General features: G+C 41.5%; 1 protein-coding gene and 1 long non-coding RNA gene across 2 annotated transcripts; both read right to left on the bottom strand.

Moving 5' to 3' along the window:
- Positions 1–2933: 2933 nt before the first annotated feature.
- On the bottom strand, positions 2934–6817 carry LOC116061685. Its single transcript, XR_004107771.1, has 3 exons — positions 6684–6817; positions 5832–5837; positions 2934–2947 (listed from the first exon to the last, which is right to left on the bottom strand). It is a non-coding gene; the product is annotated as an uncharacterized LOC116061685 (long non-coding RNA).
- A 1293-nt stretch (positions 6818–8110) lies between these two features.
- Positions 8111–18431, bottom strand: LOC116061650 (NACHT, LRR and PYD domains-containing protein 12-like). Its single transcript, XM_031315961.1, has 9 exons — positions 18161–18431; positions 16085–17876; positions 15822–15995; positions 15331–15504; positions 10537–10707; positions 10041–10214; positions 9708–9881; positions 9467–9513; positions 8111–8826 (listed from the first exon to the last, which is right to left on the bottom strand). Exons 1-9 carry the CDS (start codon positions 18429–18431, stop codon positions 8291–8293), a joined length of 3513 nt encoding a protein of 1170 aa, XP_031171821.1. The 3' UTR covers positions 8111–8290.
- Positions 18432–21891: the final 3460 nt, after the last annotated feature.

Raw genomic sequence — 21891 nt, 5'->3', positions numbered from 1 at the left:
ACATCGGTTTGAATTATGTTTTCATATATTTTATTTGCTCTCATGATCCTCTTTTATGTGAAGGCACATCGCTGGATTGGGAAACCCTGGGTTGATTGAACTAGATGTTAACCACCGTCGTGATACAGCTTATGCGGGACCGCGGTTGTTAGGTTAGGTGAAGCTGGGGAACTGAAATACATCCTGGGCATGTTGATCTTGATTCATAGTACAGGCCTTAGTTCAGACACTCCCTGCATTTTTCACTGATGACGTGAACTCAGATTACTATCAAACTGCTGTTGGTTGTACTTAAGAAACACAAACAACTTTACATGTAAAACTTTCTAAAATCATTGGTCTTTAACCCAGAGAGAAATTCTACAGAATATTTAAAATTGATATTTTAAATCAGCCAAACAGCATAAAGAAACCTTACTCTCCAGTTAAACAGAGACACAGCACAATGTGATCAAAGCTGATTATCAGACATTAACAGATTCCTCTGCTAGGATTCTCACCTGCTGAACTCACTTCAGGTCAATTTAAAGACTTTCCAACTTTATTTGTCGAGGAAACACTGGCAGAGACAAAGCTCTTTTCTTCCTCGTCTGTCCATGGTCTCTGTGTGCGTCTGATCCGAGGACGCCGGCACACCCTCATGACTTAAGTCCAAAGTCCAGTCTAAAGAAAACGTCACGTCAAAACCTGTCCAACAGGAGGTAGATGTCACACACTTTATGAATTCAGGGACCTGATGGCCCAGGGAAAGAAACTGTTTTTGAGACTATTAGTCCTGCTCTTGAGCCACCTGTACCTCCTGCCAGAGGGCTATTCTTACTCGCAGGTGCCAATTGTTTTTGAAAAAAATATTTTTAACATTCACATTTTTGAGAGGCTTTAGAAACCCTGGAACCCCCCCAAAAGTCCCTTACAAACCAGGGTTTTTAGGGTTATCCCTTAAATCCCTTAAATGTAATGAATAGTAACAAAGGTTTTCTTTTTAATGGAAAATTGATTCAATCAGACATGACTGTGATCAGCTCTAAGTGTCTTCATGAATCAGTCCTCTGAAGGAAAACACACTGGGGATTTGAACCCTCAACCTTCAGTTTATAACGCTGTGGCTCTATCATCTTTGAAGTGAGCTGAAGGAGAAGAAACAGAAGGATTAGGTTATAGAGGTTTCAGTGACAACATTTTACAGGAACACAGGGCTGGACTGGGACAAAAAATTGGCCCTGGCATTTTTGGCCCAGGCGGCCCACACCCACCGTGATTGGTCAGACACATTCCCCTGCAGACAGTCCTCTTAAAAATAAATATTATCAATATATATAATAAATCAATATTGGCTTAGCAACTTTAAAAACAGTTTACTGTTAATTTTAACTATTGTAAAAAGTGTCTGCTAAATACAATAACCATAACCCTTCCCAAAAGCTACAATAAAGCTGAGAGTAGTATATGCCCTGGAAAAGAGCACCAATACAAGATAAGCTAATTAAGCAATTCAAGGAACACTGATGCTTGTATCAACACTGATTTTATAGATCACACAGACTTTTCAGCTACCCAACAGGCCAACCGCTAGCATTTTCACTGTAAGCTTAAGCAGTTAGGTTATCTGACAGCTGCTAACTTTGACTGCTTGTTGACGTTATGACGTGAGGAGCACATAACGCGCACACGCACACACACACACACACACACACACACACACACACACACAGAGCCTCCCTCCCTTTCTGAGAGCCCCTGTTAATTTGTCTACTCCTTACCACATCGTCATCTACTCTCTCTTCCATCTTTTTCTCACTCGCTCCCATGGACCTGGCCTAACAAGAAATCAGTCATCTTGAATATTGTGTGTTAATTTTCATTCTATCGTTGTACAAACACATCTGAGGACTTCAGGATGCACAAAAACTCTTACAATTTTGCAGCCATGTTCAAACTAGTAATTATTTCGATCTGATGTCGCATTTGGGCTTGGGCGTGGCATGGTGGCTCTATAGCATCCCCCAATTAGTTTTAGCCTTTCAATGCATTTTTGACATCCTCGATATACTCAAAAACTCACCAAAGTTGGCGCACAAATCGCCCCCTAATGTTTGCAAGGCCTTAAGTTGGACATGGTTGCTCCTATAGTCACGAAATGTAGTACCCACATTGATTTATGATTTTGGAGATATTTTCAATTTGCTTTCATTAGCTCTACCCAACAAGAAGTTGACTTATGCATTTTTCATGTATTTCATGCAAAAACTTCAAACCAATGGGTGCAGCACTAATGCTACGTCCATTTTTTTGGCTAAACGCGCATAACCCAAATCACTGTATAGTCTCCCAATGCTCACAGGTGTGTGTGCAGCAACGCTACCAGAATGCATTGCACGGCTGCTCACATAGACAATGAATGGAAAGCATGGAAATTACCCTTGGCAGTGGACACGTACCATTAGTGTTTGAAGATGGCTGTATTCGAGCAATGAACACTTCATCCATGCACTTAATTTCAGAGTATTAAGGGTTTAAAAAAAGGAACCTGAGCCAAGTTGATCCAAATTGTCAGACCAGTTCAGACACTCCCTGCATTTTTCACTGATGACGTGAACTCAGATTACAATCAAACTGCTGTTGGTTGTACTTATGAAACACGACAAAATGTACATGTAAAACTTTCTAAAATCATTGGTTTTTAACCCAGAGGGAAATTCTACAGAATAATTAAGATAGATATGTTGAATCATCCAATCAGCATAAAGAAACCTTTCTACTGTCCAGCTAAACAGAGACACAGCACAATGTGATCAAAGCTGACAATCAGACATTAACAGATTCCTCTGCTAGGATTCTCACCTGCTGAACTCACTTCAGGTCGATTTAGAAACTTTCCAACTTCATTTTTTCGAGGAAACACTGGCAAAGACAAAGCTGCTCTTTTCTTCCTCGTCCGTCCTGGTCTCTGTGTGCGTCTGATCTGAGGACAACGGCACACCCTCACAACTTCAGTCCAAGTCTAGAAAACACGTCATGTCAAAACCTGTCCAACAGGAGGTAGATGTCAGCCTCTCAGAAGTGTTTGTGTTTTAAGTTCCCTGTTCCTCCCCCTTACCTGTCTCAAGTGATTGGCTAGTTAGGCTTGAGTACTCTTAGTGCCAGGTGCCAATTGTTTTTGAAAAGATTATTTTTCACAATAACTGTTTCAGTTTCCTGTTTTATTTTGATAGTCTGTTTTTCTGTCTTGTCATGTCTTGTTTTACTTCCTGCCTTGTGTTTTCCTGACTTTGTGACTGTCTGCCCGGCTATGATGTGTTCCACCTGTTTCTGAGCCTTGTGTCACCTGTCCCTTGTTTCGACCTCATTACCTAGTGTATTTAGTGTCTGTCCTGTCTTTGTCTCTTATCGGATTATTGTCGTGTCTTCTTGTCTTGTCGGTGGATGTATTAGTCTTGGGCTCCGTGTCTTGGTTTTGTGGTCTTTCTTCCTTGTCTGCTAGCCTTTTGGATTACATTTGTTATAAGTTTTTGCCTGCCAACCTCTGAAATGATCACAAACTGTTAACAGCGCATTACGCGGTGGTGGCACAGAATGTGTGAAAAATCTCTGTGGCCACCACGGAAAACAATGCCAATGTAAAGTCAATGAGAAGATGATTAAGAGCAAAAAAAGCATTAAGAGCGACTACGGTAGCGAGTACTATGTAAGGCTGAAATTCCGCGTAAGGAGGTAGGTTGGGGGGTTGGATGGGTCAAATATAGGACTTTCGCCCAGGAGACTTGGGTTCGTGTCCCACATGTCAAGTTTGTCACATGTCGCTTTCTTCTTTTCCGTCCTGTTCTTCTCGTGTGCCGAACCGTAAACCCACCCACGACCTTTTCCTGAACCCACCCGTCCCACTCTTCCTGTGTGTCACAGAACCGTAAGCCTACCCACGAACTTTTCCTTAACTTAAGGGGCCGTGTTTATTTAACGAAATTCTTCCGTGGGCCCATCACAGAATGTGCGAAACTGCCACAGATTTTGAGTTAAGGGGCCGTGTTCATTTCATGGAATTCTGTGAGATCATGTTGCTTAAATCCCTTAAAATGTAATAAATAGTAACAAAGCAAACTAAGTTTTTTTTTTTTTTTTTTTTTTTATGGAAATTTGATTCAATCAGACATGACAGTTATCAGCTTTGAGTGTCTTCATGATACAGTCCTCTGAAGGAAAACACACTGGGGATTTGAACCCTCAACCTTCAGTTTATAAAGCTTTGGCTCTATCATCTTTGAGGTGAGCTGAAGGAGAAGAAATAGAAGGATTAGGAAATGAGGTTTCAGGGACTACAACGTCTTACAGGAACACCTGGTAAAGAACGAGTAGATCAGCTGTTAAGAACACCAGAACATGTTTCAGTGTTTAAATTTTGTTTCTCTGCAGGTTGATGAAGGGGAACTTTCTGCAGCTCTTTGTTGTGTTGATATGCACCTGAGATGGTCCAGTGGTGAAGGGCACCGACTGCCAACATGGAGAATGTGGGTTCAAACCCAGCCTCAGGTAGCAGGAGTGATTGCTGTGTTTGTGGTTAAATTTAAAAAGCAACTACAAGTTGTTCGCAAACATCTGTAACTTTCAAACTTTTGTTGCAATTTTGCATCGATTTCAATTTGCGAATTTCAGATTTTCCAGGATCATGGAGGGAACAGAGAACAGGTAAGTCCATGTGAGGTTGATTAGAGAGGAATCATTAAAGAAAACACTGATACATTAATACAATACATCAACGTCTTCTTCCCCCTTACCTGTCTAAAGTGATCGGTTAATCAATGCCGTTGTTTCTCACCTGTGTTGAGTGTTGGAGATTTCTTGTGAGCTGTTTGTATTTTATCTGGTGGCTGAAACATTGTGCTTTCTTAATTTGTTCTCCACTGTGTCTGAGACACTTGCTGTGTTTCATTCATCCAGAAACCTAATCAGAGAACTCACACATCAGATGGTGTAGTTCTACTATCTGTCCACTAGATGGTGCCAGCTGATCATTTAATGAAAGATAATCTCAGCACTGAAAGGTGGAATGAAGCTGCAGTGTGGATCACACTGGTACGCTCCCATGTTTAGGAAAAGTTGGCTTGTTTTGAGGCAGAATGCAGCCTAAAATTTCTGGCATAGCCCTTCACTCTTTTTCCTTAGTAGTGTTAATTTTGTCACCTACTTTTAATTTAGTCTTAGTCTTGTGCCAAATGTCCTTGTTAGTTTTAGTCATTAGTCATTCACATGTTTTTTTGTTAGTCAAGTTTTAGTCAAAACATTTTAGTCTTTTTTAAATAACAAATTATTTCTGAGATTATTTCTGATAACTATTTCAGTCAAATAGTTATATTGACACGTTCAGATTTTTTGTCAATATCATTATACATAAAATGCGACCAAATATCGAGCCTCTTCCTTATTTCACCAGTAAATTCCTGTTAAATGACAAAAACAATCACTGGATAGGAAAAGGGTATTTTACAATAACTTTGAATGCAGCACGAGGCTGGTGAGGTGAGTTTCAAGTGAACGCAACATCTGTGTTGTTGGTACAGACTGTCATACGCCCCGGTATTGAAATCCTCTATAATGAAATACAGACAAACTTTTACAACGTTTAGCATTTTAACCGTGTTTAATCCAGCTGCTAGCTAACGATATGATGATGACGGTAGGCTAACGTTACCTGGTGTCAAGTGTAGTGTTAACTAACCTTACATGCAGCAATGTTTCTGTTGCCTCTAACCTTCCGTTTAGGAGCATCAGAGAGCAGTGCAGGCATTTAAGTGGCACCGAACTTCCACAATAACCATTGAAACATGTTAAAGGAACACTGGAACCTGGTAAAGAACGAGTAGATCAGCTGTAGAGAACACCAGAACATGTTTCAGTGTGTAAACTTAGTTTCTCTGCAGGTTGATGAAGGGGAACTTTCTGCAGCTCTTTGTGGTGTTGATATGCACCTGAGATGGTCCAGTGGTGAAGGGCACCGACCGCCAACATGGAGAATGTGAGTTCGAACCCCCTTCAGCTATGTCACACGAGTGACTGCTGTTTGTGGCTTCATTTCAAAAACATCTAACAACTTTCAAACCTTGCGTTCACAATCATCTAACAGTTTCAAACCTTGCATTCGTTGCGATTTCACGCTGATTTCAACTTGCAAATTTCTGAATTTCCAGTGTTGAGGAGGGAACAGAGAACAGGTTAGTCCCTGTGAGCCCAGTGGGTCAGCTACCTAACTCAGCAAGTTAGGCAGCTTGATGGGCAAATATTTATAATTTAAAAAAACATGTACAAAATAACATTATAGGTAATCACGTCAGTCCTGAACACTGGACCATCTGGTACATCAGCAGATTCACAGTCCTAGATCAATACTGCAACTTTAACAATACTATTAGAGATTATTCTGAAAAATGAGGACTACATTTGGTACTTTGTATATTTTGATGCTGATACTTGTATACTTTCATGTAAGTAAGATTTAGAATGCAGGACTTGTACTTATGTAGCTGCCTCCTCTGAGTCGATTAGTCGACTATTCTGCTTTGGAGAAGAAAGAACTGTCCATTAAAACAACAAATTGATTTATTGGACGCTTCACGACTACGATGCAAAAAGTCTAGCTTGTCTGAATGTTTTGTCTTTTTGCGCCTAGTGTGACATGTTGGCCTCCATGGCACAACGGACCAGCTCTTCATTCTTGCAAGGATCCTGGAGGGAGCCTGGGAGTATGCCCATCCGTTCTACATGTGTTTTGTGGATCTGGAGAAAATGTATGGCCGGGTCCCCCGGGAGATACTGTGGAAGGTGCTGCAGTAGTATGGGTGGAGGGGGTCCCTTCTCAGGGCCATCCAATCTCTGTATGACCAGGTTCTCTGCAGTAAAACAAAGCTCTCAATCTACCGCTCAATTTCCGTTCCTACCCTTACCTATGGTCATGAAGGGTGGGTCATGACAGAAAGAACGAGATCCAGGGTACAAGCGGCAGAAATGGGTTTCCTTAGGAGGGTGGCTGGCATCTCCCTTAGAGATAGGGTGAGAAGCTCAGTCATCTGTGAGGAACTGATCTGTGAGGAGCCGCTGCTCCTTTGCGTCGAAAGCAGCCAGATGAGGTGGTTTGGGCATCTGGTAAGGATGCCCCCTGGGCATCTCCCTAGGGAGGTGTTCCAGGCACGTCCAGCTGGGAGGAGGCCTCGGGGAAGACCCAGGACTAGGTGGAGGGATTATATCTCCAACCTGGCCTGGGAATGCCTTGGGATCCCCCAGTCGGAGCTGGTTAATGTGGCTTGGGAAAGGGAAGTTTGGGGTCCTCTGCTGGAGCTGCTGCCCCCGTGACCCAACCCCGGATAAGCGGACAAAGATGGATGGATGGATTCCAATTTCTACACTGTGGTATTAGTACTTCTTCCACCTCGGTTGAAATGACAACAGGAAATCATAACAGAGTTAATGTCTGTTGGAAACGAACTGTGAAATGCAATTTATGCAGAAGCCCAGCACGGTCATCTTTGTTACTGAAGTACGTGGAAGGATACACGTGAGACTACGTCCAGTTTTCAAACATATTTATACAAAACACTCATATATGGAAATAAGATTAATTGGATTATATTCATAAGAAGTATAAAACATGTCTTTATTCTTTGATTTACAAATGTACAAGATTTACATTTGTTAAAACAGGTTGAACTCATAAACATCAACATTGTTTTTTGTCTTTAAACGTTTATGGAAATAAATCACTAACAGCTGTTTGGACTGCTGCAAGAAAACGTGATTACAGTGAATATCAAAGTCAACAGTTTGATTTATGTATCTTGAACAATCACCATACTGTGAATGAAGAAGAGAAAACAAAATCAGATGAAACACAAATCTAGACAAATAAATCTGATTCCATCAAAGAACCAAAAGAATGATTTTAAGAAGGAGCAGGCAGAAGCATAATGCTTATAAAGTCCTGCCCCTACTTTACAATATCATAGTATTGCAGAAAAAAACAAATAGATATGCATATGCAGCATACAAAACATGTAAGTTGCACTTACAACAAGACAACAACATACAAAAATAGACTGTTTACATTCCCATTCATATGTTGAGGTCTCTTCTCTGTTTTGGTCAAGTATTGTTTGTACACAATAAGTTCAGCCCTGAGGAGATAATTTCTTCATTTCTAAGAAGAAGAACATTTCTGTCAAAAAGGCACAGTGTGCCAAATGTGAACCAAATGTGAAACCTTGTCCATCACCAACATTTAAACCACAGGACTGGAAGTTATCTCTTCCTACAGAGAACACAGAGACACTGAGGAACCAGGCAACCGAAACCCAAACCCTGGGTAAAGAGGTTCAGTGAATGTGGTGTTGAAGGTGTGGAGGTGGATCAGTGTGTCAGAGGAGACTCTGTAGAAGGACAGAGTGCCAGCAGGATAGTCCACATACACTGCTACTCTACCAGAGACAGAGGAGGAGGAGACAGGGAGGTCTGTTCTTCTTTTATTGTGCCACACAGAGTAAACACCATCAGACCAGCAGTCCAGACTCCAGGACTGATCATTGTATCCAAACAAACAGTCTTCACTGTCTCCTCTCCTGCTGATTCTTCTGTAACTCACTGCTACATCAACTTCTCCGCTCCCCTCAATCTCCCAGTAACAGCGACCAGTCAGACCATCTCTACACAGCAGCTGCCTGCAGTCAAACCTCTCTGGATGATAAAGATATGGCTGCTTCTCCTCCATATGTGTCACCTTCCTGTTGTTGTCAGACAGTTTAAGGGTTCTGTTCACTGTGTTTGTGTCCACTGTGGGATCACAAGAATCTGATGGAAAGAAAAAGACACAGCAGCAGTTTATCATCAGACACATCTGATGCACATCTTTGTGCGTGTGCTAATGTGAATTACTACAAAGTTTAAAAGCCTGAGAGTCCACCCACTGTGTAGTTAAGAAAACTTGCCTTTTCATAATATTTTATTTACACAAAATATGACTGTTATACCGTTTAAAAACATTAGATCTTCAGCTTTCAGAAATCCATAAACCAATTGTATGTCGTCCAAATATGTTTTATTATGTCTTTTGACATTAAAGTTGTAATAATATAATATAAAATATAAAATAATATATAATATATAATATAAACATTTGTACATATGAGAAGCCAAAAGATCCAAAATATGCATCTACATTTACTCTAGAGTGGTAGAAATAGGTTTTGTTACAATGGATTTATATTCATTAGCTTCTAACCATCAAATAAGACCAGAAATGTGTAAATAGGCATAAAATGAATCAACCATAATGATTCATTTTAGGGGAATTTCCTGAGGGATAGGGCTCGGGGGCAGGGTTTTATGATGACACATGTCAGTAATGTTTTATTGAATAAAAAGCTTTGTATTTAAAGAGAAACTGACTGTGCTGTTTTATCTTCATAACTCAAACTGAATCCAATCTTACACTTCATCAGACCAGGTCTTAACCTCTGCTCTCCACCATGGTCCAACCTGGAGGAAGAAACAGTCAGAATGATCCAACATGCTTAACTTAGTGTAACTGCTGTTCAACATGAAAAAGAGTTCCTCAGATCCTCAGAAACATATTTTAGTAACTGTTTAGCCTTGAATTGGAAGAGTTTGCTCTGTCCGATGGGTGGTGCTTAGTTTTGGCTTGACTTTAATACCTTAATACTTGTCCATACCTGAGAGTTTTCAGTCGCCAGAGTGGATCCTCCAGTCCAGCAGACAGAAACTTCACTCCTGACTCTCCTGGATGATTGAAGCTCAGGTCCAGCTCTCTCAGATGGGAGGGGTTGGAGCTCAGAGCGGAAGCCAGAGAAGTACAGCCTTCCTCTGTGATCAGACAGCCTGACAAACTGGAATTAGGAAAACATCATAAACTTAGTTTTTTATAAAAAATCATGTCAGCGGTACAATCACACAGATGTTGACCATCTTTACTAACATGAACCTATAACAGAATAAGCAGGATTTAAAAAAAAAAAAAACTGTTTAACAATTAGCTTAATACTGACCTGAGAGTCTCCAGTGTACATTGTGGACTCTGAAGTCCAGCAGAAAGCAGCTTCACACCTGAATCTTGCAGGTCATTGTTACTCAGGTCCAGCTCTTTCATATGGGACGGGTTGGAGCTCAGAGGTGAAGCTAGAGAAGAACAGCCTCCCTCTGTGATCAGACAGCCTGACAAACTGGAATTAGAAAAACATCATAAACTCAGTGTTTTAGAAAATCATGTCAGCGGGACAATCCCACAGATGTTGACCATCTTCACTAACATCAACATAAAGCAGGATGAGCAGGATTTTTAAAAGATCAACTGTTTAACAATCAGCTTATCACTGACCTGAGATTTTATACATCATTTTAAAAGTTAATCCCATTGTACCTGTGTTGTGTTACACACGGTTTTAAAGACCCTTTTAATGATATTTTAATGAATATTTTTCATCTCCAATTTTATGAAACTATACAAAACCACTGGGACACTTTTACAATCCACTTAATACTGACCTGAGAGTTTCCAGTGTGCATTGTGGACTCTGAAGTCCATCAGAAAGCAGCTTCCCTCCTGAATCCTGCAGGTTGTTGTTACTCAGGTCCAGCTCTCTCAAACTAGACTCTGAGCTGAGAACTGAGGACAGAGCTTCACAGCTTCTCTCTGAGAGCTTACAGCCACTCAGCCTGTAAATAAATGTACACAATTAACAACATTGTTCTTAATGTTAAATGTGTCTGAGAGCCAGAATTTTATTTATGCAATCTTTTTATTTTCTCTGCCTAATGAATAGCTCATTTGTGTTTGTCTAAGAATATTTGTGTTGATCAGTCTGCCTTAAAGGGTAATTTCGGCGGGTTTCAACCTGGACCCCATTTGTGTTTTTGTGTGTAAGTAAACTATCTTGGAAATTGGTCCAGTATTAAATGAAAACGCTGTAACCAGCAGCCGCAATCTGAGCTGCAATGTAATCCTACAGGGGAAATGTTCATCATCAATTTTGTCCACTAAAAGTTGTTTTTCAGAATCAGAATCAGCTTTATTGGCCAGGTTTGCGTAAACAAACAAGAAATTTGACTCCGCTAATCTTTAAAATAAAAGTACAATACTAACTTAACATATAAAGAGTAAAAACAGAAAGGACAGTAGGAAATATAAAAAATATGTGAAGTATGCAGTATAACAATACAATAAAATTTACAAATTTACAAAAAATATACAATAACAATTGAAGAGAGGGAAGGAATATAGTGCAATGTCAGTATAGTCTGAGATTTAAGATTTAAATATAAATATAGTGCAAGGCAGTTCAGTGCAATGGTAATATATTAATAATATTTTAATTGTAAGATTGAAATATACATAAGGTAGATGAGCAGAACAGTGTTGATTGACTTTGTTCAGTGTAAGGGTGGGGGCTATTTCTGAGTGTTCAACAGAGTGACTGCTTGGGGAAAGAAACTGTCTTTGTGTTGGCTGGTTTTGGCGAACAGTATCTTCTACCAGAGGAAAGGTTGTTTGTGATCAGGTCTGCAGAGATTTTTGCTGCCCTTTTCCTTACCCTGGACCGGTACTTCTCCTAAAGTCCACTGTCATCTCCACAGTCTTCTTGGGGTTTAACTCCAGGTGGTTCTGACTGCACCATTGGACCAGCTGTTCCACCTACTGTCTGTAAGCAGACTCATCACCATCCTGGGTCAAACCAATGACAGTGGTGTCATCTGCAAACTTCAGCAGTTTTACAGGTTCTTTGAGGTGCAGTCATTAGTGTAGAGGGAGAAAAGCAGCGGGGAGAGGACACACCCCTGTGGGGCGCCGGTGCTGATGGACCGGGTTTTGGATGAGATCCCCAGTCTGACATGCTGCTGCCTGTCAATCAGGAAGCTGATAATCCACTGACAGGTGGTGGCAGGCACTGAGAACTGGGTGAGCTTCTGATGTAGGAGTTCAGGGATGATGGTGTTGAACGCCAAGATGAAGTCCACAAATAGGATCCTGGCATACATCCCTGGGGAGTCGAAGTGGTGCAGGATTTATTGCAGTCCCATATTGACAGCATCATCTGCCGACCTGTTTGCGCTGTAGGCAAACTGCAGGAAGTCCAGCAGGGGTCCTGTTATGTCCTTCAGGTGGCTCAACACCAGTCTTTCAAAGGATTTAATGACCACAGATGTCAGGGCGACAGGCCTGTAATCATTTAATCCTGTAATGGAGGATTTTTTTGGGGACTGGGATGATGGTGGAGCATTTGAAGCAGGAGGGCATCTCACACAGCTCCAGGGACTGGTTAAAGATCTGCGTGAAGATTGACACCAGCTGTTCAGCACAGACTGGCAGACAACAGGGGGACACACCATCAGGTCCTGGAGCCTTCTTGATCTTCTGCTTCTGAAAGAGCCGTCACACATCCTTCTTGCGGATTGTTAGCGCAGGTGGGGGGAGGGGGTTGGGTGTTGAGGGAAAACCTTTTGTGTGTGAGGGGTGTGATAATGGATGCTTTTCAAACCTGCAGTAAAAGGGGCCATCCACACAGAGACACTTTTTGATGCAAACACATTTTGCATCGTTTGGGCCGACCGTCCAAACGAATCCTGTAAATGCACTGCCTGAAAACTCACTTTTTTGAAACCTGGTCCCAGGGTGAAAAAATTCAAAAACGGCTCCCGTTTGGCTTCATTTGGACAGTGAAGCCGTATACGTGCGTATCGATGATGTCATCACCACACCCCTCAACCTCTTACCCCCACTAGCTAGTGCATGGCCACTGACACGACTGCGACACGTTTTCTGGCGGCGGCTTTATCAAATAAGTAGTGTTAAAAGTTATAAAAGTCTTGTGATGAACGGAAGTGGAAGCGACTGAAGACTATGCTCTTCTTCTACGTTTTTGGTGAATTTCTGTAGCAGAAGCAGCGCCACCTATAGGCCTGGAATATTAAAGGTCTGTAGTTGCAGCTTCAAAAATGCTCCAGTTGGTGCAGTCAAAGCAAGCCTGCAACTCCAGCTTTGATACCCTTGTCCATTTCTTTACAGTCTTTGCCACAGGTTTAGAAGTTTTTAGTTTTTGCCTGTAGGTTGGGATGAGATGAAGCAGACAGTGGTCAGAGAGTCCTAGAGCTGCCCGGGAAACGGTGTGATAGGCATCCTTTAAAACTGTGTAACAGTGGTCCAATGTGTTTTTGTCCCTGGTGGGAATCTTGAAATGCTGTCTGTATTTAGGGAGTTCCTATGGTGGCCGACAGGGGCAAACACCATGCAACTTAAGAAAACACATGCAAATAGACAAAACACAAGCAAATTAAGAAAACAACTTCATTGATTTGACAACACATGCGCAGCATTCAGCAAACGCGCTGCAAATACACACAACACAACCAAATACATAAACGCGCTGCAAATACACACAACACAACCAAATACATAAACACGCTGCAAATATAGAAAGGATGCAAAAAGAAAAGCACATATACACATATTTTGTTGGTAACTGTTGTTGTATAATCACAATATTACACTTGAGGAGGCCTACACTGCAGTGATGCACCTTTCGGACCTCAAAATTAAACCCTCTCATGTAATATGGCTTAAACAAACGTCAACGTTAAACGCTGATGCAGTTTTAAATGTTTTATTTAAATGTTTTAGTTTACAGACACGTCTCTGCTGATTGAGTATCACCTGTGACCTGAGCCGAGACACACCCACCAAACGAGAAAAAAACAAACATGTCTCAAACATAGACTTAATGCTTGCTCGAATTATCTTTTTGTCTTTGACGGGATCTCTCTATCGCATAAAAAAAAGTTGGCACACCCTGCACATAGCCTAACAAGGCTATACAATTAAATAGCCTAGGCACAAGTGGCGCTTTTGCGCAGTATATGCGCATGGTAGGCCTAGGCTATAAAAAACAGACAGAGATTTTTTTTTTTTTTTACAGAAATGCATTCCTTTAATTAATTTCAACATATTATTGATTGTAATAGTCCATATTTCATTTCAATTTCGCAATACAAAGAAATAGACTGAACGATTTAGTCTGAGTGTCATTCTCAATTTCACAATGAAATAAAACGTAACTCATTTGAACCAGGCCACCGTCTCAGATATCCTCAGTGTCAAACACAATAATGCATGTAGTCTTTAACTTCTACACAGGGAAAATGCACTAACTGGCAGAAATGAATAAAGGCTTTACACAGCCAAACTATGTTCTAGTCTTATAATGTGCACGTAGTGATAACAACACCTGGGTGTTCAGTCTTCTCATGTGTTGAACCATGGAACTAAATAGACAAACAATTTTGGAATTTGCACTGAGATGTTGTCGGGAAGCGTATTCACTGAATATTCCTCCATCAAAGATTGCATTGTTTTGCTGAAAGGTGTTTCAAAAATATCTGTGAACTTTTCCGGAGCTCTGAATGGCAGAGGATAGCTACAGATTTATTTATTTAAGATGTATTGGTGGTATTTACCTCAAAAGCACATTAAACTAAAAGCAAGGTGACTTCTTCGGACTTGCGAGTGCTGTCAAATTGATCGTAGCCTATGCGATTTGCTCACATAGCCTAGTGGTGTGGTGGTGAAGTGCAGTCATGCTCCGTTCATGAGCGTAGGGTAGGCTCAGGTCTACGTCCTGTAGTAGCCTATATTTTATATTTTAATTTAACGTCTTTAATGGTAAGAGACCGCACAGGGATGGATAATGAGTGTTGTTTAAGATTAAATTACAATGCCACATATGGCAGACACCTTCCGATATGAGAGACCCCCTCAGATTTTTGACTTTATTGATTTCATGGGAGCCAGTCCTCACTCTATGGGAGCTTGGCTCCCTCTGGTTCCCACGTAATTCGAGCACTGCTTAATATTTACAGTCTATGATCTTAAAGCAGTTGCACACCGTTTCACAACGGTGCACACCGTTCTGAGATTGAACGTGTCCCGGCTCTCTCTCTCTCTCTCTGTCTCTTTGTGGACGTAAATTGAAGGTTTACAACTGCCCAATAACTTAAATTGTAGGTTGTTTCGATGACTGCCGACTGCAGCGATCTTGCTTAATACTGGACCAATGTCAAAGGTTGTTGTTCCCATCAGTCACTTAGACACAAAAACATTGGAAAATAGAGTCCAGGTTGAAAAACATCCAAAGTTACCCTTTAACAGAAATGAAAATATTAAAACCACTGGTTTTAAAAGTTAATCTGAATTTACACCAAAGTCTGATAAATTGAGGAGATTTTTCATTTTCAATTTCATGAAACTACAAAACCACTGTAACACTTTACAGTCATCTTAATACTGACCTGAGAGTTTCCAGTGTACAGTATGGACTCTGAAGTCCAACAGAGAGCATATTCACCCCTGAATCCTGCAGGTTGTTGTAACTCAGGTCCAGCTCTCTCAGACTAGAGGACTCAGAGCGGAGAACTGAGGACAGAGCTTCACAGCTTCTCTCTGACAGGTTACAGCCACTCAGCCTGTATAGAAATGTACAGATTTAAAAACATTGTTCTTAATTTTTAATGTTATTGAGAGCCAATTTTTTTTCTTCTTTCTTTCTATTTTGTCTGCTAATGATTAGCTTCTTTGTGTTTGTCTGAGCATGTTAGTGTTGTGCAGTCAGTCTTATCTGAGATGAAAATAATAGAAACCCCTGGTCTTAAAAGTTAATCTGATTTACAATAATTTTGTTACACAATGTTTTAAAAGGTGTGGTAAATTTAACCTATTTTTATTTTAAATTTAATGAAACTACAAAACCTCTATAACACTTTACAATCAGCTTAATACTGACCTGAGAGTCTCTAGTGTACAGTGTGGACTCTGAAGTCCAGCAGAAAGCAGCTTTACTTCTAAATCCTGCAGATCGTTGTTACTCAGGTCCAGCTGTCTCAGACTAGAGGACTGGGAGCTGAGAACTGAGGACAGAGCTTCACAGCTTCTCTTTGACAGATTACAGCCACGTAGTCTAGGGAAGGATTAGTGAACACAAACACAATGTTTTATTTGTTATGTATAACATTTAGCATATTTGAAATTGTTCATGTATCCACTTACAGAGCTTTGTTAGAGGCTTTGACCACTGGCAGCAGCCTCAGAAGAGCCTCTTCTGAAGCACCGTATTTCTTCAGTTCAAACACGTCCAGAACTTTCTCTGATGACAGTAAGATGAAGACCAGAGCTGACCACTGAGCAGGAGACAGTTTACCTGCGGAGAGACTTCCTGAACTCAGGTACTGTTGGATCTCCTCTACTAGAGAACAATCATTCAGTTCATTGAGACAGTGGAACAGATTGATGCTTCTTTCTGCAGAGGAGTTCTTCCTGATCTTCTTCTTGATGTAATCAACTGTGTCTTGATTGGCCTCTGAGCTACTTCCGGTCTGTGTCAGCAGTCCTCGTAGGCGAGCCTGATTGGTCTGCAGTGAAAGACCCAGGAGGAAGCGGAGGAACAAGTCCAGGTGTCCACTTCGACTCCTCAAGGCCTTGTCCACAACACTCTGGTAGAGATATGTCAGTGTAGATCTTTTTTTAAATGGTTTCAACCACCATTTTGCTTCTGACAGCAGATTGACTCCAGAGTTGTTGAAGGTCAGATGGACATGAAAAGCAGCCAGAAACTCCTGAACACTCAGATGGACGAAGCTGAACACCTTGTCCTGGTAGAGTCCACTTTCCTCTTTAAAGATCTGTGTGAACACTCCTGAGTACTTTGAGGCTGCTATGATATCAATGCCACACTCTGTCAGGTCTGATTCATAGAAGATCAGGTTGCCTTTCTGCAGCTGCTCAAAAGCCAGTTTCCCCAGAGACTTGATCATTGTCCTGCTTTCTGGACTCCAGGGTGAATCTGTTTCAGCTCCTCCATCATATTTGACACTCTTCCGTTTGGTCTGAACCACCAGGAAGCGGATGTACATCTCAGTCAGGGTCTTGGGCAGCTCTCTTCCATCTCTGATCTTCAACACCTTCTCCAGAACTGTAGCAGTGATCCAGCAGAATACTGGGATGTGGCACATGATGTGGAGGCTTCGTGATATCTTGATGTGGGAGATGATTCTGCTGGCCTGCTCCTCATCTGTGAATCTCTTCCTGAAGTACTCCTCCTTCTGTGGGTCAGTGAACCCTCTGACCTCTGTAACCATGTCAACACACTCAGGAGGGATCTGATTGGCTGCTGCAGGTCGTGTGGTTATCCAGAGGCGAGCAGAGGGAAGCAGTTTCCCCCTGATGAGGTTTGTCAGCAGCACACCCACTGAGGTGGACTCTGTAACATCAGTCAGGATCTCAGTGTTGTGGAAGTCCAGAGGAAGTCGACACTCATCCAGACCGTCAAGGATGAAGACAACCTGGAACTCTTCAAATCTGTAGATTCCTGCTTCTTTGATTTCACTAAAGAAGTAATGAACAAGTTTCACCAAGCTGTACTTTTTCCCTTTCAGAACATTCAGCTCTTTGAAGGTGAATGGAAATGTGAACTGGACGTCCTGGTTGGCTTTGTCTTCAGCCCAGTCCAAAGTGAACTTCTGTGTTAAGACTGTTTTCCCGATGCCAGCCACTCCCATTGTCAGCACTGTTCTGATTGGTTCCTCACTTCCAGGTGGGGTTTTAAAGATGTCTTCATGTCTGATTGTTGTTTCTGGTCTGTCTGGTTTCCTGGATGCTGTTTCAATCTGTCTGCTCTCATGTTCATCATGGACCTCTGCAGTTCCTCCCTTTGTGATGTAGATCTCTGTGTAGATCTGATTCAGAAGGGTTTTGTTTCCTGCTTTTGCAATTCCCTCAAAAACAGACCGGAACTTATTTTTTGAGTTGGATTTGACTTTTTGCTGGCATGCAGCAATAATCTCTGAATGAATAAAACAATGAAATCAATAAGGGGTTGTTCCAGTGAATGTGAGTATTCAGGAAATCTATTCAGCCCATTAGACACTAGGTTCTGAATACGTTAACTATGTAAGATTATTTGGATGTTTGTTTGGTGGCTTGTTATATAAGCTATGGTGCAACACACATATGTCTACCTTTAAGAGGGAAATATTAGCTACACAGCTAATGTTTGTTGAAATCTTCATTATACACAAGTATGATCTTTGTTAGATTTTTTTTTAATCCATAATGATTATGGTTTACCTGCAGGTTCTGTGGTGGTCTTTGATAAATTGTCCACTAGATCATTCTGATTCATCTTGACTAAAACTATCCTGGTCACTTTAAAAGTGTTTATACTGTAGGTCAGGAACATCTGATCCACTGTCTCCATCCGGTCTGCATTCTCCAGTCGACTCTTTGGGATTGCTGGGAAGTCTTCTAGGACCCCCCGCTGTTGCAGGAGCCACTTGAAGCGTTTAAAGTCTTCGGCTCCCAAATCGTCTAAAGTTCCTAAGAGGACTGACGTCGCCATGTTTTGTAGCTGCAAACATTCAAAAGAAAATCATCACCGTCTAGCATTTATTTTGGTTATAAAATACTCAGATTATCAAAACAGGCCAGTTGTGTAGATTGAGTTACGATGATTGCTTTATTAGTTTAAAGTTAATGCAGAAATATGTTGATGTGGAAATCTATGCACAGACAAATAATAGAGCATAGACAAATGAACCAAGAGTTAACATTAATAAACTCTGCATTGGTTTAATGTGAAAACATATTTGGATGAGTTGAGGAATTCTAAATAATTACAACAACACTGACAGTGAATTTTTTAATCTGTTTTCATGTAAAGCACTTTGAATTGCCCTGTTGCTGAAATGTGCTATACAAATAAAGCTGCCTTGCCTTGCCTTGACAGCGCATGCACATGATTCAAGCCTTTGGTAATTGCTAATTTTTTAATGTGCAGTCTCAACATTTTATCTTTATAAACAGGTACCTCATCGCTCTCATTTCCTCTGCCTTTAAACTTTTACAAGGTGCTAAAGTGTTTACTTAGTTGGAATAAAGGAATGTAAATCACCTAGTCAGAATAATGGAGGGGGACAAATGGACACCCAATGGACCCTACGAGTATCTGGATATGGCTTTTAGCCTCAACAATGCCTCAGCAGTCTTTCAGGTTCTTGTAAATGATGTGCTTCATGATATGCTTAATACATTTGTTTTGGTCTACTTGGAGGATATCCTTTTCTGTCCCCCAGACCTCTAGGCCCACATCCAGCATGTCCGCCGGGTCTTACAACACCTGCTCAACAATCAGTTTTTTGTGAAGGCCGAAAATTATTAATTCCATGTTCCCAAAGTGTTTCTCCTGGATTATGTGGCTAAGGGGGGAGGTCACCATGGGCCCAGAGAAGGTGAGAACACTGAGTGAATGGCTGGGAATTTGTAACCGTAAACAGTTTTGTTTTGGGGGGGTTTGTTAACTTTTACCAGAAGTTTAGGAACTTCAGCACTTTTCATGCTCTCACCTCCCCCAAGGTTGAGTAGTTTTATTGTCAAGGCTTCACCCCTCTGCCTTTCTCTCCAGGAACCCGTCTACTGCAGGAATGAATTATGATGTTCGCATTCGGGAGCTGTTGGTGCTCAAGGTGGCTCTGGAGGAGTGGAGGCATTGGTTGGAGGGGAGCAGAGCAGCCTTTTCTAGTGTGGATCTATGAAAAGCTAAAAGACAACTTAAGGCAAGCAAGGTAGCTACTTTTCTTTAATATATTTAACTTCCTATTGCCCAGGTTTCAAGAATGTCAAGCATGATGCCCTATCTCGCCTGTTTGACCCTGACTCCACCCCCAATGTCCCTGACCACCTGTGTGGTGGGGGCAGTGACTTACGAGGTGAAAGAGAGGTCACGCAGACAATTAAAGACCAGCCAGTTTCGGTCAGCTGTCCACTGAACAGCCTGTTTGTTTCTCCAGATCTCAGATCTCAAGTGATTCACTGGACACACTTCTCTTCTCTCCTGTCACCAGGGATTGAAAAGAAAAAGGTTTGCAGTGAAGCAGCAATTCTGGTGGCTCTCTATAGAGAAGAAGGTTGGGGAGTATGTAGCTGCTTGTCCTACTTGTGCCTAAAACAAGTCCTCACATCAACCTCCGGCTGGCCTCTTACGTCCCTGGTCCGTCCCTCCCTGGACATTGTTACCGGGTTGCCCCCCTCAGATTGTTACCCTACAGTATGCACTGTAGTTGACCGATTTTCCAAGACGGTGTTAGGAATATTTACTAGTACTGTAGAGTCATCTTAAAAAAATGGCTGTTCTTTTGCAAAATTACATACACATGGTGATACACTGGGACCAGCCTGTGCACCAACCGGAAAGCGCCAAAGTTTAAACCACGGCACACTCCCGCCTTAGTATTAACCAATCACAATAGCCTGCACATTTTAATATAATGAGCTGTGACTTTTGAACTACATTCTTTTGGGGCGAGTAGAGATAGAGTAACAGCACTCCGCTGAATGTGGCTTCTCATACCGGAGGAATCCTTGTATACAAGTTCCTATTATTATTTCACCTTTACTAAACCACCTTAAATGAGAGAAGTTGTTTGTCTTCTGTACTAACGGACCAAAGCGACCGCGTCAATGGTCCACTTCCTTCACTAAGCTTTCATCTACTAAGGAGACAGCAGAGGTTATTCTTTTTCATGTGTTTAGGTTACATGAAAATGTTTGCTGTCCTGGCTCCATAATGGTGGAATGAGCTCCCTATTGACATCAGGATGGCCAAAAGCTTATCATCAGGCTATTATCCTCAGTCTAACGGCAAACCAAGAGGTTGAACCAGGACTCTGGCTTCCTGCAATCCCACCCCTTGGAGCAAACAACTCATGTAGATTGAATATACCCATAACACCCTGCCTTGTTCCTCTACCGTCCTGACCCTATGGCTCAGTCTCCCCCTTTTCCAGCATTAGAAAAGGAAGTGGGCATCCCTTCAGCCCAAGCTTTGGTACGCCTATGTCAATCAACTCATGGTGTTAAGTTACATGTTGGTGGCAGCATTGCATTCATCTTTAGGAACAAATATAAATTTGTTGGTATTTTTTCGCCTAACAAGAAATCAGTCATCTTGAATATTGTGTGTTAATTTTCATTCTATCGTTGTACAAACACATTTGAAGACTTCAGGATGCTCAAAAAACTTAGAATTTTGCAGCCATGTTCAAACTAGTAATTATTTCGATCTGATGTTGCATTTGGGCTTGGGCGTGGCATGGTGGCTCTATAGCATCCCCCAATTAGTTTTAGCCTTTCAACACATTTTTGACATCCTTGATATACTCAAAAACTCACCAAAGTTGGCGCATAATTCAAAATCTCTTAGCATTGCAAGACTATCAAGTGATTTGGTTAATGTGGTTTAAGTCCGCTCCATAGCGCCCCCCTAATGGACATCTTTGCTCCAATATTCACGAATTTCTTTACCCACATTGCTCTTATGATCTTGGAGATATTTTTAATTTGCTTTCATTAGCTCTACCCAACCAGAAGTTGACTTATGCATTTTTCATGTATTTCATGCAAAAAAATTCAAACCAATGGGTGCAGCACTAATGCTACGTCCATTTCTTGGGCTAAACACATGAACCAAATCGCTGTATAGTCTCCCAATGCTCACAGGTTTCAATGTATGCAACGTTACCAGAATGCATTGCACGGCTCCTCACATAGACAATGAATGAAAAGCATGGAAATGACCCTTGGCAGTACCATTAGGCCCAATGTTTTTCTTTGCCTCCAACGGCGCCTTCCAGGCAGTTAACCCTAACCTTAACCCTAAACATAACCATTGCCGTGCTGCCTGGGAGGAGACGTTGGGGGCAAAAAACACCAAAGACCTACCATTAGTGTTTGAAGATGGCTGTATTTGAGCACTGAACACTTCATACATGCACTTAACTTCAGAGTATTAAGGGTTTAAAAAA

This window comes from Sander lucioperca, chromosome 19 (genome assembly GCF_008315115.2).
Source record: "Sander lucioperca isolate FBNREF2018 chromosome 19, SLUC_FBN_1.2, whole genome shotgun sequence".
Classification (NCBI taxonomy): domain Eukaryota; kingdom Metazoa; phylum Chordata; class Actinopteri; order Perciformes; family Percidae; genus Sander; species Sander lucioperca.
The sequence above is the reverse complement of the archived record's forward strand: the minus strand, read 5'-3'. Positions and strand labels throughout refer to the sequence as shown.